Source organism: Pelodiscus sinensis, chromosome 1 (genome assembly GCF_052426305.1).
Source record: "Pelodiscus sinensis isolate ZL-2025 chromosome 1, ASM5242630v1, whole genome shotgun sequence".
Lineage (NCBI taxonomy): Eukaryota > Metazoa > Chordata > Testudines > Trionychidae > Pelodiscus > Pelodiscus sinensis.
The window spans coordinates 351,746,983-351,760,129 of NC_143052.1; the positions used below are offsets into that span (position 1 = coordinate 351,746,983).

Consider the following 13,147-nt stretch of genomic DNA (forward strand, 5'->3'; position numbering starts at 1 on the left):
CAGGGTCCTGGTTCCTTGAGATCGCCATTTTTTGTGCCTGTGTCAAAATGCCACTTATACTGGGAGTTTCCCTCATGCTCCCTCCGCACTCTGACGGAACAGCACTCTGAGTAGCAGGAGCAAAAGACAGGATTTGAGAAACGCTGACAAAATAAAAACAGTAAGGGACAAACCACACTGAGATCACCATAAAACCATCTTCAGGGGCTAATGTAAATGTCTTGGTTTCCACTTAGAATCATAGACTACTAGGACTGGAAGGGACCTCGATAGGTCATCAAGTCCAGTCCCCTGCCCTCATGGCAGCATCAAATACTGTCTAGACCATCCCTGATAGACATTTATCTAACCTACTCGTAAATATCTGCATAGATGGGGATTCCACAACATCCCTGGGCAATTTATTGCAGTGTTTGACCACCCTGATAGTTAGGAACTTTTTCCTAATGTCCAACCTAAACCTCCCTTGCTGCAGTTTAAGCCCATTGCTTCTTCTCCTATCCTCAGAGGCCAAGATGAACAAGTTTTCTTCCTCCTCCTCATGACACCCTTTTAGATACCTGAAAACGGCTATCATGTCCCCCCTCAATCTTTCCTTTCCTAAACTAAACAAAACCAGTTCTTTTAGCCTTCCCTCATAGATCATGTTCTCTAGATCTTTAATCATTCTTGTTGCTCATCTCTGGACCCTCTCCAATTTCTCCACATAGAGCGGCAGAATGACTTCTTGTGTCTTGCTCACAACACACCTGTTAATGCATCCCAGAATCATGTTTGCTTTTTTTGCAACAGCATCACGCTGTTGACTCATATTTAACTTGTGGTCCACTATAACCCCTAGATCCCTTTCTGCCGTACTCCTTCCTAGACAGTCGATTCCTATTCTGTATGAGTGAATCTGATTGTTCCTTCCTAAGTGAAGCACTTTGCATTTGTCTTTATTAAAGTTCATCCTGTTTACCTAAGACCATTTCTCCAATTTGTACAGATAATTTTGAATTATGACCTTATCCTCCAAAGCAGTCGCAGCCCCTCCCAACTCGGTATCATCTGCAAACTAAATGGATACGTCTAGACTGGCATTAGATTCCGCAAATGCCTTTAATGGAAAAGTTTTTCTGTTAAAAGCATTTGCGGAAAAGAGCGTCTAGATTGGCACGGATGCTTTTCCACAGAAGTACTTTTTGTAGAAAAGTGTCCATGCCAATCTAGACGTGGTTTTGCGCAAGATCGCCATTTTCTCCATCGGGGCTTTTTTGTGCTTTTTAGCTGTCTACACTGGTCCTCTTGCGCGAAAACATTTCCAGAAAAGGGCTTTTTCCCGAACGGGAATGTCAAAACATTTGCACAAGAAGCACTGATTTCGGACAGGAGAATGTCAGTGTTTTTGCACAAAATCAAGCGGCCAGTGTAGACAGCTGGCAAGTTTTTGCACAAAAACGGTCGCTTTTGCTGAAAAACTTGGCAGTCTAGACACAGCCTGGAAGTGTACTTTCTATGCCAATATCTAAATGGCTGATGAAGATATTGAACTGAGCTGGTCCCAAAACAAACGCCAGCGGAACCCGACTTGTTATGCCTTTCCAGCAGGATTGTGAACCATTACTAACTACTCTCTGAGTACGGTTATCTAGCCAGTTATGCACCCACCTTATAGTAGCCCCATCTAAGTTGTATTTACCTAGTTTATTGATAAGAATATCATGCAACACCATATCAAACGCCTTACTAAAGTCTAGTTACACCACATCCACCGCCTCTCCCCTATCCACAAGACTCGTTATCCTTTCAAAGAAAGCTATCCGATTGATTTGACATGATTTGTTCTTTACAAATTCATGCTGGCTGTTCCCTATCATCTTGTCACCTTCCAAGTGTTTACAGAGGATTTCCTTTATTACTTGCTCCATTATCTTCCGTGGCTCAGAAGTAAAATTAACTGGTCTGTAGTTTCCTGAGTTGATCTTATTTCTCTTTTTGTAAAGGGGCACTATATTTGCTCTTTTCCACGCTTCTGGAATCTCTCCTGTCTCCCATGATTTTCCAAAGATGATAGCTAGAGGCTCAGATACCTCCTCTATCAGCTCTTTGAGTATTCTCGGATGCATTTCATCAGGCCCTGGTTACTTGCAGGCATCTAATTTTTGAGATGATTTTTAACTTGTTCTTTTTTTATTTTAACTTCTAAACCTTCCACCTTCTCACTAGCATTCACTAGGTTAGGCATGCCTTCAGACTTCTTTGTGAAGACCAAAACAAAGAAGTTATTAAGCATCTTTGCCATTTCCAGGATTCCTGCATTCCAGCATTTCCTCCGGCCACAGGGCAGTGTCTTGGACTGTAAAGGGACACGGACAGCACTGTAGCAGACTGTCTCTGACAATGTCTTCCAAGCTGACCACCCGCCGTCCACGAGCCACCCCACCACAGGCTCGTGGCCATGTCAGCAATTCCCAGCACAGAGAAGCAGCCTCAGGAAGCTCTGTTGGGTGTCTGACAGGCTGCAGTACATGAAAGCTGTGTGTCCTTGTGAGGAAAGTGAGTCATGCTGGCTCCTTTTAGTCTCTGCATCCTCTCTTCTTCCCCCTGTGTCCCTCCCTCTCATTCCCTGACCAGGCGCAGCCATTGCTGAGGCTCCCTTTGACCCCAGAAAGATAGGCTACTTTTTACTGGGAGGGAGGAGTAGCTCAGCATTTTGAGCATCCACCTGCTAAACCCAGGGTTGCAAGTTCGATCCTTTGGGATCGGATCTGGGGGAAAAATACGTCAGAAATGGTACGTGGTCCAGCCGTGAGGGCTTTTCTCAGTGCAGACAGACACTGAATTTCACCCAGACTAGGGACTTGTTTCTATGAGCTCTCACTGTGGAGTCTGACCCCTGGTTTTAGTTCCAGGTGAGGGGACCACTGTGCAGCAGCATTAGGCAATTTGAGGTGTGGGGGGTTACACATGGGCAAGTGTCCAGCACTTGAGGTTAAAGAGGAAAAGTGTGGTTGAACTCAGGCTGGTGGGCAATGCTGGAGACTGTAGGTACGGGCTGAGGTACACACCAAGGAATCCATTTTGAGACACTTGGAAGAGGGGAAAGTGATCAGGAATGGTCAACGTGGATTCACCAAGGACAAGTCATCCCTGACCAAACTGACTGCCTTCTATGACAAGGTAACTGGCTCTATGGACATAGGGATGGTGGTGGACGTGATCTACGTTGGCCTTAGCAAGTATTTTGATAAAGGTCTCCCACAGTATTCTTGCCAGCAAGTTAAGGAAGTCAACTGATAGTGATCAACAGTTCGATGTCTGGTTGGCAGTTGGTATCAAGTGGAATGCACCAAGGGTTGGTTCTGGGGCAGTTTTCGTTCACCATCTTTATTCATGACCTGGATAACGGGGTGGATAGAATCCTCACTAAGTTCATGCATGACACTGAGCTGGGGGGAGAGGTAAATACGCTGAAGGGCACTGTGAATATTTTGGTTCAATTTGAAAAGCCTTACTCTGCCTAGCTGCCTCTCCCAGCTTTCTTTCAGGCAGGTGCTACAGTGCACTCTGCTGGCCTAATGATAATATTGGGGGTCAAATTTTGGTCTCAATGAGATCATTCTAAACCCACCTGTAGGGGACTATGTAACTGGATTGATTACACTCACCATGTACTTCTTTGGCCCAAAGAAAAATTGACAGGAGAATGTGTGAGAACTCTACCTTAAACATAAAGGTCAGATTTCCGATCCCTCTCCTCCTGGATCATACGGTTTTGCTTATTTTAGGTCCATGTTAGCACTGTGACCTGGGTTTCCCAGAGCCGAGTGTACCATGATGCCCAAGTCCCTGTTCAGAGTTTATACACTTAAATTGGAACTCTGTTAAAACATTTAAGTTCATGCTTTTCTGTCCCAAGATCCAACACATTTAACTTATTGAGAATGAAATTCCTCTTCCAGTGTGCTGCCCATTCACCTAGCTTGCTGAGGACTTCTCCAAACTTGACTATGACCAACATTATCTGAAAGTGTCTGTAAATATCACCAAAATGGCCATTCCCCATTGGAGACTGTTAATAGCTCTACAGTATTCAGGATACTATTTTAAAAAGTGTCTAATCCACTTTTCTGTGTTTCTGTCCCTTCAAAGGACCCGTGTACATTTCTGTGCCCTACTAATGCATCGACTCTTTCATGGAAACTTCCAACTTCACCGGCTATGACCCGCCAACATTCATCCTAATGGGCATCCCTGGCCTGGGAGATGCTCATATCTGGATTTCTATCCCTTTTGCTGCATTCTACATGACAGCTCTGTTGGCAAATTTCACAGTACTGTCTATTGTGGCCAAAGAGCAGAGATTGCACAAACCGATGTACCTGCTGATCGGCATGTTGGCAGTCTCAGACATGATCATACCTACCACAATCATCCCAAGGGCCCTGGGGATATTTTGGTTCAATTTGAAAAGCATCACTCTGGCTGCCTGCCTGGCCCAGGCTTTCTTCTTGCCGGTAAGTGCTACTATGCACTCAGGGGTCCTAATGACAATGGCCGTTGATCGCTGTGTTGCCATATGTAACCCTCTGAGATACACGAGCATCCTGACCAATGCACGAGTCGCTAAGCTAGGCCTAGTGTGTGTGGTAAGAGCTGTTCTCTATATTGTGCCCTTGTCTGTGCTCCTGAGTCGGATGCCATTCTGTGACAATCGCATTATCCCCCACACGTACTGTGAAACGATGGCTGTGTCAATGTTGTCCTGTGGGGACATCACAGGATGCAGAATGTACGGCTTGGTGTTGGCATGTGTTTCCACTGGGTTTGATATGACAGTCATTGCAATATCCTATGTGCTAATCACCAGGGCCGTCCTCCGAATGTCCTCCAAAACAGCCCACCAGAAAGCCCTCAGCACCTGCACCGCCCACATCCTTGTGATACTCATGGCTTATCCTCCTGGCCTCTTCTCCATTCTGGCGTACCGGTTCGGTGAAGGTATCGCACCTTCTGTGCACATTATTTTGTCCAATCTCATTTACCTCCTACCCTCCATGCTCAACCCTATCGTGTATGGAATCAAAACCAAAGAGCTTCGTGAGGAAGTGGTTGCATTCATCTGCAGAAGGTTCTTGATTGGCATCACTGACTATAAAACCACATGACACGTCTACTTATTGAGAAATGGACTGTGTGACCCTGGATTCGAGGGCTGTGTACTCCAGCATACGATCAAGCTAATGGCAATCACACAATTTAAGAGCATTCACCATGAATAATTGTAATACAATGCTCAATAGTTAATAATTCATTTGAAATCAGGCTTTTAGGTACAAGGTCAAAATCTAGGTGGCAGTTTCTGCATCTCAGAATGGGAGGAGAGGACAGAGAAGTAAATAAGTAAGAATGAAAGAAAATAATGGGTGAAAACTTTGAGTCTGGACACCTTTGATATTAGAAGTTGATTGAAAGTTGGCCAAGTGATGTTACAGAAAGGTCCCAATGCACACTAAGAAAAGCAAATATGTTAGGTGACCAGATTGGCTTGCCAGGGAAATCCCTGGTGAGTTTCAACAAAAAAAGGAAGCTTATGAGAAGTGGAAACATGGACAGGTGACGTGGGGGGAGTATAAATATATTGCTTGAACACGTAGAGGCGTAATCAGGAAGGCAAAAGCATATATGGAATTCCAGCTAGCAAGAGATGTGAAGGGTAAGAAGAAAGGTTTCTACAGAGATCTTAGCAATAGGAGGGTGATCATGGAGGGTGTAGAGCCCTTACTGGATGAGGGAGGTAGGCTAGTGACAGATGATGTGGGAAAAGCTGAAGTATCAATGCTTTTTTTGCTTCTGTCTTCACAGACAAGGTAAGCTCCCAGACTACTGCACTAGGCAACAGAGTATGGGAAGGAGGTGGGCAGCCCTTGATGGAGAAAGAGCTGGTCAGGAATGATTTAGGAAAGCTAGATATACACGAATCCATGGGTCTGGATTTCATGCATCCAACGTTACTGAGGCAGTTGGGAAATGTCATTGTAGAGCCTTTGGCCATTATGTTTGAAAACTGATGGAGATCGGGAGAGGTCCCATTTTTGAAAAAGACAAATATAGTGCCCATCTTTAAAAAAGGGAAGAAGGACAATCCAGGAAACTACAGATCAGTCAGCCTCACGTAAGTCCTCAGAAAAAAACCAAGTACTTGGAAGAGGGGAATATCATCAGGAATAGTCAACCTGGATTCACCAAGAGCAAATCATTCATGAACAATCTGATTAGTTTCTATGATGACGTAACTGGCTCAATGGAGGTGGTGAAGTTTTCGATATGACTTTAGCAAAGCTTATGATACGGTCTCCCACAATATTCTTCCCAGTAATTAAGGAATCATGCATTGGATAAATGGAGTGTAACGTGGCTACAAAACTAGCTAGATTGTTGGGCCCAAGAGGTTCATAAGAACGGTTCATAAGAAAATAAGAACGGCCGTACTGGGTCAGACCAAATGTCCACCTACCCACTAGCCTGTCTGCCGACAGTGGCCAGCACCAGGTGCCCCAGAGGTGGTGGACCAAATTATCAAGCGAATTGTCTCCTGCCATCCTTCTCCAGCGTCTGACAAACAGAGGCCAGGGACACCATTCCTATCCCCTGGCCAATAGACTTTTATGGACCTAACCTCCATGAAATTATCTAGCTTCTCTTTAAACTCTGTTATAGTCCTAGCCTTCACAAGGAGTTCCACAGGTTGACTACGTGCTGTGTGAAGAAGAACTTTCTTTTATTAGTTTTAAACCTGCTACCCATTAACTTCATTTGGTGTCCTCTAGTTCGTCTATTATGGGAACTAATATATAACTTTTCTTTATTCGCCCTCTCCACACCACTCATGATTTTATAGACCTCTATCATATTCCCCCTCAGTCTCCTCTTTTCTAAACTGAAAAGTCCCACTTGCTTTAATCTCTCTTCATCTCGGACCCATTCCAAACACCTAATCATTTTAGTTGCCCTTTTCTGAACCTTTTCTAAGGCCAAATTATCTTTTTTGAGGTGAGGCGACCACATCTGTACACAGTGTTCAAGATGTGGGCGTGCCATAGTTTTATACAGGGGGCAGTAAGATATTCTGGGTCTTATTTTCTATCCCTTTCTTAATAATTCCTAACATCCTAGTTGCCTTTTTGACCTACGCTGCACACTGCATGGAAGTTTTCAGAGAACTATCCACTATAACTTCAAGATCTCTTTCCTGATTGTCGTAGACAAATTAGCCCCCATCTTACTGTACGTATAGTTGGGGTTATTTTTTCCAACATGCATTAGTTTACACTTATCCACCTTAAATTTCATTTGTCATTTTGTTGCCCACTTACTCAGTTTGGTGAGATCTTTTTGAAGTTCTTCACAGTCTGCTTCTGTCTTGACTATCCTAAACAGTTTAGTATCATCCTCAAACTTTACCACCTTGCTGCTTATCCCTTTCTCCAGATCATTTATGAATAAGTTGAACAGGATTGGTCCCAGGACTGACCTACGGGGGACGTCAGTAGTTAGCCCTGTCCATTTTGAAAATGTACCATTTATTCCTACCCTTTGGTTTCTGTCTTTTAACCAGTTCTCAATCCAAGAAAGGACCTTCCCTCTTATCCCATGTGTAGCCAGACAAAGCCCTCCCACTCCCTGTCACATCCATCTTGCTTGTCCCTCTAATGTGCCTGGAGCACACAGGACACAGAGAGCAAGAATATCAGCATAGGCCTTGAGGCCTTGACAGAGGCCCGGATATGCTGGCTCATCGTGATCCTGGATTACTGTAAACGCTGATAAGAGAGGGTGGTCAATCATATTACTGACCTAGGGGCTGTGAGAAACTGCCCATGGCTGGCACCTATGTTAATACGATCACACAACCATCCCTGGGAGAGGAATCTCCCACTGAGAAAAGATTCTCCAGTACTCCCAATTTAGTTATCTCTCTTACAGGTGTAAATTAAGTTCACAACTCCCTTGTAAGAGCTGGTGTCACAAAGACGAACGAGCACAGTTTGGTGCCTTACATAAGAAAGAGAATACATGACCCCACAAGTATTAAGATGGGCCCAGAAGCACACTCAATTTGTGCGTCAATCTACCATCTACCTGCTGATCGGGTTAGGTAGTTGCCTCCTAGGGTCCACATAGGAACACCCAGCTTCGTATTCGTCTTTCCGAGGAATTGAGTGACCGATCCTGGCCTGACATGCTGGAATCGAGAGACGCAGAAGTGGGTAAAAATTGTACCTGTATGAGTCCTTTGTTTTAGTGCATGCATAGAATTAGAGTTCTTCAAAATTAAGCTGTCACTTGGTACTGTTATTTTCTATTTTCCTTTTCCTTTGTAACCATTTTTTAAGAACTGTATTTGCTAGCAATTAAGAAGTGGAACAATAGCCATTGTAACCATATGATTATGAGTTTCTCTAATAAACTTGTAACTGTTTAAACATTCACCTGACTCCTTTTATTGCTGTAACAGAACCAAACACAATTAACAGAACTCCACCCGGTCACAGGGGCAGACACAGGCAGAGCTGGGCGTTTGGGTCCTGTCGCCTCCACGGGACAGACCCTTGGGCACCCATCAGCATTACAGGCTGCCCTCTTCAAAGGGACCCTGTGTCCTAGCAATTTAAGACTCGGGTGTAATAAGCTCTCTCTTTACCACCTTGGAGCACTCGTCAGCCTCCTTGCTGCCCACTACTAAGGGACCCTGTCCTTACAGTTGAAGACTCGGGTGCATAATAAACTCACACACACACCTCACTGCTCCGACCATCGGCTGACAGAATTGGCGTAGTCGGCAGGATTGTGTTATTGGTAACAGAGTTAGCAGCATAAATCAAACATGCTGCAGCTTGGCTGATATGAAAACCCCTGTACTAAGAAGTTTAAAAATTAGTAATAGCTGACTGCAATAATAAACATTCGGAATTACCTATTAAAAGGAATCAGGAGGTGTGGGGGCTAATTAAAAAGCCCACCCTCCTTACCAAATTAATACTAAACAAACCTGTGTCATTGAGAAAAGTCATTTAGCAGGAATCCGGACGGACCATAAAAAGGAAAAAGCATGTGAAAGAGGAAGATAAAGGTTTGGAGCTCGATGGGCAAAATAAAAGGAATAAGAAAAGAAGAAATACAGTCGTTGGAAAGTTAAATGACAATGTAATTTACACAAGAGCCTTTGGTGAGGGACCTTGACAAAGGCTGTCTGAAAAGCTAATTATACTATATCTACTGGATCCCCCTTATCTGCATGTTTCTGAACCCTTTCAAAGAACTCTAATAGGTTAGTAAGACATGATTTCCCTTTACAGAAACCATGTGGACTTTTGTCCCAGAACTTACGTTCTTCTACGTGCCTGACAATTTTATTCTTAACTATTGTTCCGACTAATTTGCCCGGAACTGAAGTTAGACTTACCGGTCTGTAATTGACAGGATCCCCTCTAGAGAGCTTTTTAAATACTGGAGTCACGTTAGCTACCTTCCAGTCATTAGGTACTGAAGCCAATTTAAGGGATAGATTACAAACCACAGATAATAGTTCAGCAATTTCCCATTTGAGTTCTTTTAGAACCCTTGGATGAATGCCATCCGGTCCCGGAGATTTGTTAACGTTAAGTTTTTCCATTTGTTCCAAAACCTCCTCTAATGACAGTTCAATACAGGACAGCTCTTCAGATTCATCACCCAAAAAGGACGGTGCACATTTGGGAATCTCCCTAGCATCCTCAACCGTGAAGACTGAAGCAAAGAAATCATTTAGTTTCTCCACAATGGCTTTATCGTCCTTGATTGCTCCTTTTATACCTAGATCGTCTAGGAGACCCACAGGCTTTTTAGCAGGCTTCCTGCTTCTAATGTACTTAAAAAGCATTTTGCTATTGCTTTTTGAGTTTTTGGCTAGCTGTTCCTCAAATCTTTTTTTACTTTTCTTATTATATTTTTACACTTGATTTGACAGTGTTTATGTTCCTTTCTATTCATCTCACTAGGATTGGACTTCTTGAAAGATGCCTTTTTGTCCCTCACTCTTTCTGTTACATGGTGGTTACATAAGAACATAAGAACATAAGAACGGCCGTACTGGGACAGACCAAAGGTCCATCTAGGCCAGTATCCTGTCTACCGACAGTGGCCAGCACCAGGTGCCCCAGAGAGGGTGGACCGAAGACAATGATCAAACGATTTGTCTCCTGTCATCCCTCTCCAGCCTCTGACAAACAGAGGCCAAGGACACCATTTTATCCCCTGGCTAATAGCCTTTTATGGACCTAACCTCCATGAAATTATCTAGCTTCCCTTTAAACTCTATTATAGTCCTAGTCTTCACAGCCTCCTCTGGCAAGGAGTTCCACAGGTTGACTACACGCTGTGTGAAGAAGAACTTTCTTTTATTAGTTTTAAACCTGCTACCCATTAACTTCATTTGGTGTCCTCTAGATTGTATTGTCCTCTAGATTGTATTGCTTGCTATACTAAAGTTCCTCCAACCTAGATTGGCTGATCTCTCTTTGTTGCCATTGTTTTGTGGAGATCTTGCTCATTTGGAACAGTTTCCCTCATGGCGCGCTGGGCTCACATGCAGAACAACCACCCAAAATAGTTTGGGTTGAAGGCCTTGAACTCATAGATAAAATCTGAGACAAAGTGTATTGTTAAGTTGGCTACCTTTTGGCAACACTGCAGGCGAGAGATAGTAAACTTAAGGTGCATCTTCACTGCAGGGTTAACTCGAAATAAGCTATGCAAATTGAGTTACATCAATTGTGTATCTTATTTCGAAATCCCTTATTTTTAAATCGGGAGCATCTACAAAGCACTTATTTCAAAACAGAGCACTCTTCCTCCAACTTCCTTTATCCCTCATACAATGACAGTTATAGGAATCGGAGTAAGAAGTCCTCCAGCTTGGCAGTATTTTGACACTCTTTCGAAATAACTTCCTGCTGTATAGACACGGACTACGTTATTTCAGAATAGTGCTAGTTAAACTGTAAGGTAGGGATAGGATACAGGATGACGTAGACAAATTGAAGGACTGGGCCAAAAGAAATCCGATGAAGTTCAAAAAGGACAAGTGCAGAGTCCTGAACTTAGGCCACTCTAACAGGCTGGAGACCGAATGACTAAGCAGCAGTTAAGTAAAAAATCACCTTGGGATTACATAGGTCATAGAACACTAGAACTGAAAGGGACCTTGAGAGGTCATTGAGTCCAGTCCCTGCCATCATGGCAGAACCAAGCACCATCTACATCAGATTGGAGAGCCTTACCCATCCAAAGTTCACAAAACTCTTTCTCAGGCTACGACATCTTCCTTGAAACGTGATGCCCAGAACTGGACACAATACTCCAATAGAGGCCTAATCAGCGCAGAGTAGAGCGGAAGAATGATTTCTCAAGTCTTGCTCACAACACTTGTGTTAATGCACCCCAGAATCATGGTTTCTTTTTTGGCAGCTGTGTCAAACTGTTGACTTATATTTTGTTTGTGGTTCACTGTGACCCCCTAGATCCCTTTCTGCCGTACTCCTTCCTATACAGTCGCTTCCCATTCTGTATGTGTGAAACTGATTGTTCCTTCCTTAGTGGAGTAATTTGCATTTGTCCTCATTAAACTTCATCCTGTTTACCTCAGACCATTTCTCCAGTTTGTCCAGATTATTTTGAATTATGACCCTATTCTCCAAAGCACTTGCAACCCCTCCCGGCTTGGTATCATCTGCAAACATATTAAGCGCACTCTCTATGCCAAAATCTATATAGTTGATGAAGATATCGAACAGAACCAGTCCCAAAACAGACACATGCAGAACCCCACTTCTTATGCCCTTCCAGCATGACTGTGAACCATTTATAACTACTCTCTAAGAACAATTCTCCAACCTGTTATGTACCCACCTTACTGTAGACCCATCTAGGTCATTTTTTCCTAGCTTATTGATAAGTAGGTCATGCAAGACTATATCAAATACCTTACTGAAGTCTATGTGTACTATGTCTGCTGCTTCCCTCTTACCCACAAAGCTTGATATCTTTTATTTGGATGTGAGAGGGAGTTTGACAGATTACAGAATGAGGAGCAATGGTCTGAGGGTCCAGTGGGGGAGGGCTAGGCTGGATATTAGGAAAATCTATTTCCCTAGGAGGGTAGTGAAGCACTGGAATAGGTTACCTTTACTCCCTAAAGTCCTGGCTGGGATGATTGAGTTGAAGTTGGTCCTGCTTTCGGTAGCGGGTCGGACTCGATGACCTCCTGAGGTCTCTTCCAGCCCTAGGATTCTATGGTTTTGATGCAGGACGGGGGGTTGGGTTGTAGGTGGGGTGCGGAGTCTGGAAATGAATTAGGATGGAGGTGGAAGTTTCTACCTGGGACAGAGGTTTTGGCTATGAGCTACAGCCAGATGTCATGTACTGCAGACAGATCCTCCTTGCTGGTGCAGTGGGCTAAGGCAGGCTCCCTGACTTGCTGGGATCGTACATGCTGCCAGAAATGGCCACCATGTCTAGACTTTCAGCTGAGGGGCCAAAGGGCTCTGTGAAGACTTTGGGTCTACACCCAAAGATGCCAGCTCCACAACTAACACTGTTCTTGGCCAAATCGAGCTGTGGAACCAGCACAGGGGGAGCACATAGAACTTTCCTGATCACTCGTCCTGCACAGGAAATGCTGGTTGATGATGGAAGCTGACAAAAGCCAATGAATCTTCGGACAACCCAGCAAGCTGGCATTCATGGCGCCATCTCTATGCATTCAGGGCTGTCATGTCTCGGTGTGTAGCCATACTAAGGCAGGATGAAATAAATCAGTGGGAAACATATGGCCCATAATCACAGTTTCCCCATCCCTGAATTAAAGCACCAGGGGATAGAAGTCCCTCACCAGAGACTTCGAGCTAGTGAAGCTGATCCCACAATGTAGAATGGAGCTTGGTGATTTTTCATCCACTTGCAAACTCAAATGGGGGCTATGGTGGCTGTCGGCCTCAATGAAGCACAGCAAAGCAGTCCTGTCTTGGAGTGCCCTGAGTGCCCTCACTCGGCACATCACAGCACTCGGCCATCAGCCCGGCTGCACTTGCTGCAGGCTGCCATCCAGGGAGGTCAATCGGGGGGG

At 44.2% G+C, this 13,147-nt stretch overlaps 1 protein-coding gene across 1 annotated transcript; it reads left to right on the forward strand.

Moving 5' to 3' along the window:
- Nucleotides 1-4,178: 4,178 nt before the first annotated feature.
- On the forward strand, nucleotides 4,179-5,150 carry LOC102463023 (olfactory receptor 52N4-like). Its single transcript, XM_006110228.3, has one exon. The coding sequence runs from the start codon at nucleotides 4,179-4,181 to the stop codon at nucleotides 5,148-5,150; it is 972 nt and encodes a 323-aa protein (XP_006110290.3).
- Nucleotides 5,151-13,147: the final 7,997 nt, after the last annotated feature.

What these genes read in the sequence shown, in the direction of transcription:
- LOC102463023 (XM_006110228.3), top strand. Translation starts at nt 4,179, where the DNA reads ATGGAAACTTCCAACTTCACCGGCTATGACCCGCCAACATTCATCCTA.